The sequence below is a fragment of the Rhincodon typus genome, unplaced genomic scaffold, assembly GCF_021869965.1.
Source record: "Rhincodon typus isolate 14 unplaced genomic scaffold, sRhiTyp1.1 hic_rhity00003939, whole genome shotgun sequence".
Classification (NCBI taxonomy): Eukaryota; Metazoa; Chordata; class Chondrichthyes; order Orectolobiformes; family Rhincodontidae; genus Rhincodon; species Rhincodon typus.
Window position 1 is genome coordinate 8,932 of NW_025969577.1, and position 5,620 is coordinate 14,551.

The following is a 5,620-nucleotide window of genomic DNA, read 5'->3' on the forward strand; positions in this document are numbered from 1 at the left end:
ACCACCCCCCAGGCCCCGGGGCAGTACTGAGGGAATACCGCACTGTCATTGAGTATGGACGAAGAAAATGATGCTGTTTCTCTCTGCAGGTATTCGGTCATGCGTGCTGTTCTTGAGACACGGGTGCAAGAACTAACAGAGTCCTGGGCACAGATCTGAGTCCTGGCACAGCAGCTGGAATAAGTGGCACAAGAGATTTAGAAGCGGGCACTCTCTCAGATGCTGATATTGGATGACAATGCCCTGACTATGCACTTCTTGACCTCCCATGGAGTGGGACCTTGGCACCTACCAGACTGTCAGTTGTCAACACCCGTTGGGAGGGGGGGTGGGGGTTGGGAGGGGGTGGTTGGGTGGGGAGGTCCCTTGATGGGGTGGCCAGCACTTTGAGGTTATCCTGGGCTCTTGGGAATGGATGCTTCATCTTCAGAAACCTGATACTCAAACAAATCCAGCCAATGTCATAGGGACATCAACAAAAACCTCCTTTCCTCATCTCTACCTCCTTTCCCTGAACGTTTCCAATCAGGTCTGAAGCTGGGTTGGGTGGGGAGGGAGGGAGAGGCTGGTTGAACCAGGACCTTGCATCTGGAGTCACGTGGAGACCAGACCAGCTTAGCGCTGCTCCCTCTCCTCCCTTCAGGCCCACGGTGGCAGCTCCAGTGGTGGAGGATCCCGTCTGCCTGCTGCAGGTTTGCTCCATGGGTGAGACGAGGAATGGGAGGCTCCACCAATGGATGTGTGACATCTTGTTCAAAGTGTTGGTGGCGGCAGTGCTGTCAGTGAGGGCGGGGAGGGGGGACAATAACCCGTGGTCACAGCACAGAGGCGATGCTGCAATCCCAACAAGGTCAAGGTGAAGGTCACCAAAATCTGACCATGGGGCTGCTCTGTCAGACAGAGAGAGAGGGGGAGATGATTGGTGATGATTTAACTTGGGGATCGCTACGCCTCAGGCAAGGGGTTGGAGATGGTGAAGGTAAATCCTTCAGGGTAACCTCACACTGTTCGTGTCGCTCTGCATCATCAACCGGCCATCCCATCCATCTCGGAACTGTGTGTGTGTGTGTAACCTGGGCTGGAGTGGATGGATGGATATCACAGGAGAGGTGTGTACCCTGAACATAACCTCACTGTACGGCTTTATGCAGTGTCCCGTCGGTCCCCTCACCTGACTGAGGCAGGACGTTTTGGGAATGAAGGTGGTCTCACTGCAGCTGGGAGCTGAGCTGGTGATCTGCGAGGAAGATACCCGAGAGAGCAAGAGTGTTTGTGAAACATGTGACGCAGTTTCCATGAAGGAGGTTTGAAATGGGCTAAGGGCTAACCCCCGTTCTCCAGAGCGATTGACTGCACTCGCTCTTGACCAGCCAGTCAGATGTGTTTCTCTAATGCAGACCACAGTCCATGTGTGAGGGAGAGATCACCTTGATGACATCTCCGATCTGATCTCTCCAAAAATCCGCCCAGTTAGCCCTCTCCAATTCCTCTCCTCAGGAACATTCAAAGAGGAGTGGGCCATTCAGTCCCTCAATGCTTCCTCTCTTGCCTGTGAGTCAGCCGACAGACCAGGCTCAAGGGGCCGAATGGCCTACTCCTGTTCCTATTTCGTATGGCCTAATGGAAAAAATCTGCACGTATTACCACATCAATAGATGCTGCAGCAAGGCTGAGGGAGCTGTTCAAGCGATTGCAGTTTCCATTATCACCCAGCAACTCACGTCATTTGACAGAGTATTGAAGAGAGAGAGACAAAGGGACCTCAATCCATGATTTGAACATAAACATTGATGCCATTTGTTAAGCCATGTGCTCCATCCTGCCTGTGAAAAGCACATTGATAAGGTCAGGGCCAGAATCACGTTGCACTGTGAGGACGGAAAACCAAGCCTGGATTTCGAAGGTGCGGACGAGGAAGCTGAAATGCACTCTGAGTTGGTTATCCATTTCCAGTGATCAGCTCTCAATGGCAAGCGTTAGAACTGACGGGGGTAAAGAGCCTGGGGAGAAATGAGGAACAGGTTATTGATTTGGACAATGAGCCATGACCATAACAAGCGGCAGAACATGCTCAAAGGGCTGAATGGCCTCCTCCTGTTCCAATTGTCAGTGGATGGGTTACAACCAGAAAAATGGCCTCAACCTCACTGGAATAAAATAGTCAGAAAGAAGGGTCTAGGCCCGAAACGTCAGCCTTCCAGCTCCTCTGATGCTGCCTGATGCATCCAGCTCTACACCTTGTTATCTCAGAAAGTATTGGGTTTTTCTTCTCTCTGAGTTTCTCACTGATCCTAATGTGGCTCGTGGCATATAGTTAAGGCTGGGAATCGATAGATTCTCGATCCATTGAGGAATCAACTGTGATAGAGGAAAGCGGATGTGAGGAATGATGGCGGGGCAGGTTGGAGGGACAGTGGTGTGTTAAATTATTCCCCTGGCTGGGGAGGGGGGGGGGGTTGTGTCGTCCAGGTGAGGGGATCAGAAAGGGGCAGCCAGACCTCCAGGCTGTCCACCAACAGACTTAACATCACCACTTCAGCTGGCTGGAGGAAGCGTGCACAAGTCCGAACCCAACACCCACGTGCCCCCCACCCCAACTCACATCCCCCTGACTCCTTCCCCATCCTGACAAGGTTTCTGAAAGATACCTGCATTTCTGGGTGTTTGCTCCCTTCCTTCCTAACCGCTGCCAGGGCAACTGTTCTGAACCCCAGACCCAATGGCGAATCCCATCTGTGAGCACTGCCCTGTTTCTGAAGACAGAGCACCACCATCCAATCAGTGTCTGACCCCCAACTTGAAGCAGACTGTAAGAAATAGATATATTTTTCTGTCGCACTATTTCGTGACATAACGTACGTTTGGATAGTTTTGAACTTCTCAGCTATTTTTTCAGAGGAAAGATGGAATTAAACCGAGTCTAACGAATGTGCTGCCTTGGTGATTTTCATTTGCTGTGTGTGACGGAGTGAGATTTGCACGCAAAACTTCCCAGCACTGGGCACAATTTTGTGATTTCGAGCATCAGTTTGTCTCCTAACCAACGACGTGACAAGAGTCCCTGCAATACACAGATACTGGTTTGTTCGCGTCTAGCTCTGGATAAGTATTTGAAATCCAGCAGGGACGAGCTGTGAGCACCGTTGGATCTCTGGGTAAAAACACTGCCCGATGTGTGTAAGGCAACAGGCCCACAATGCTTGTTGGATGGCCTAGTGGTATTATCACTGGGCTGTTAACCCAGAGACCCAGATAATGTTCTGGGGACCTGGGTTCGAATCCCACCATGGCACTTGGTGGAATTTGAATTCAATAAAAATATCTGGAATTAAGAATCTACTGAAGACCATGAATCCATTGCCGATTGTCAGGAAAACCCATCTGGTTCACTGATGCCCTTTAGGGAAGGAAACTGCCATCCTTACCTGGTCTGGCCTACATGTGACTCCAGACCCACAGCAATGGGGTTGACGCTCAACTGCCCTCTGGGCAATTAGGGATGGGCAATAAATGCAGCCTAGCCAGCGACGCCCTCATCCCATTCAAGAGTAATAAAAAAAGTATGAACTCGGAAAGAATTGGGGATTTCTGAGTCCTTCGAGATAAGATTTCTCTCATGGGACATGGGTGTCGCTGGCTGGGACCAGCATTTATGGTCTATCCCCAGTTGCCTGAGCTGCCTTCTTGAACCACTACTGTAGGAAGACAAACAGTGTAGTTCGCTAGATAATTTTGACCCAGCGATGGTGAAGTAACGACGATTGTATTTCCAAGTCAGGATAGTGAGTGTCTTGGAGGGGAATTTGTCATCTTACTGGGTGGAACATGGCAGTGTTCCATGCACTGACTTCCATTGTCTCTCAAGATATCACGGGCTTCAGGAGAATTTTGTTTCTTCTGATTCCTGACCCCTTCGTTGATTTCAAGCTGTGGATGGATTTTGTGTTCAGAAAGGAAGACAGCTACTGATAACTGAGCTTTGAGCTCATGCCAGGCACAGTAATTTTGTTCTCCAGCGATCAGCCCTATTTCCCAGAACGGTGTTGAAGGAAAAAAAAACCGGAACAGTACCCATGGGCTGAAGGTAGGAAATAGGGAAAGGAGATGGCCATTCCGACCCTCTGCCCCCCCCCCCCTCCCCCGCCAGCTCTGCTATCTCAGCAGTTGGCAGATCATCTCCCTCAGTGGCAGTCTCTTGTACTCTCTCCTTTATTTCTAGGTGTTTTTAAAAGGTCCTGTTTTCTGTCAAACATAGACAATGACTGAGCTCCCACAGCTCTCTGGGGTAGACAGGTCCAAAGATGCACCAGTGTCTGAGTGAAGAGGTTCTCCCTCCCTCAGTCCCTAGTGGCTTGTTCCTCTTTCAGAAACTGTGCCCCTGGTCCCAGACTGAGTTCAGGTAGGAGAAACAGCCTCCCTTCACCTACTGTGTCAGGCCTCGTCAATATGTAATACACTTGAACTGAGTTGGCTCTGTCGACGAGATCGTACGCATGGGCTCCAGTCTGAACATCCAGGAGATAACAAGGTATACATCTGGATGAACACAGCAGGCCAAGCTGCACCAGAGGAGCAGGAAGGCTGATGTTTCGAGCCTAGACCCTTCTTCAGAAAAATTCTGATTTTTCTGAAGAAGGGTCTAGGCCTGAAACGTCAGCCTTCCTGCTCCTCTGATGCTGCTTGGCCTGCTGTGTTCATCCAGCTCTACACCTTGTTATCTCAGATTCTCCAGCATCTGCAGTTCCTACTATCTCTGAACATCCAGGAGATCATGTTTTCCTGAGGGAGCGGTTTATGGGAGGTGCTCAGTATTAAAGCGGAGGATCTAACATCAAGAAGCCACCTGCAGTAGAGACTCAGTGTTGTGGCTACAAACCCAAACTCTGGTCCCTATTTGAACAAACTCATGTATCATCTGCAAGTGAAAGGAGCTGGAAAGTTAAGATTCATAGAATTCCTACAGTGTGGAAACAGGCCCTTCGGCCCAATAAGTCCGCACCGACCCTCCGAACAACTCATCCAGACCCATTCCCCTACAACCTACCTAATCTACACAATTTCCCATGGTCAATCCACCTAGTCTACACATCCCTGGACTGTAGGAGGAAACCGGAGCACCTGGAGGAAACCCGCGCAGACACGGGGAGGATGTGCAAACTCCACACAGACAGTCACCCGAGGGTGGAATTGAACCCAGGTTCCTGGCACTGTGAGGCAACAGTGCTAACCACTGAGCTGCCCCTAACAACCACCTCCCAATGATTGATCCGACTCACTGTCCTCCTCCTCCTCCACTGGCTCATTTCTTCCCTTGTGCTGGTACCTATTCCCAGATTCCGACACTCAGCAGAAACCGAGAGTCTATGCTTTAAATTACATCTGATTGCACTGTTTCCCAAAATTGGATAAAACACGCACAACGATGACAAAAGAACAGACTGGAATAATAGAAAAAATTATGGAAATATGAAGGAGGTACGACAGTGTTTGTCAGGAGGGACACAGAGCTGATAGTTAAAGAGCCTGTGTTCAGCAGCCCCGAGGCAGGAGGAAGGGTCACTGGACCCAAAAGGTTAACTCTGATTTCTCTCCACAGATGCTGCCAGACCTGCTGAGCTTT

The 5,620-nt window shown here is 50.2% G+C and overlaps 1 protein-coding gene across 1 annotated transcript in view; it reads left to right on the forward strand.

Moving 5' to 3' along the window:
* The window catches only part of rassf2a (Ras association domain family member 2a), an 11,515-nt gene extending 8,587 nt beyond the window's left edge, over nucleotides 1–2,928 (forward strand). The window contains exon 7 of the mRNA XM_048593788.1: nucleotides 90–2,928. Within this exon, the coding sequence (XP_048449745.1) occupies nucleotides 90–159 (70 nt within the window). The 3' untranslated portion in view covers nucleotides 160–2,928. The remainder of the gene's footprint in view (nucleotides 1–89) is intronic.
* The last annotated feature ends 2,692 nt before the right edge of the window (nucleotides 2,929–5,620 follow it).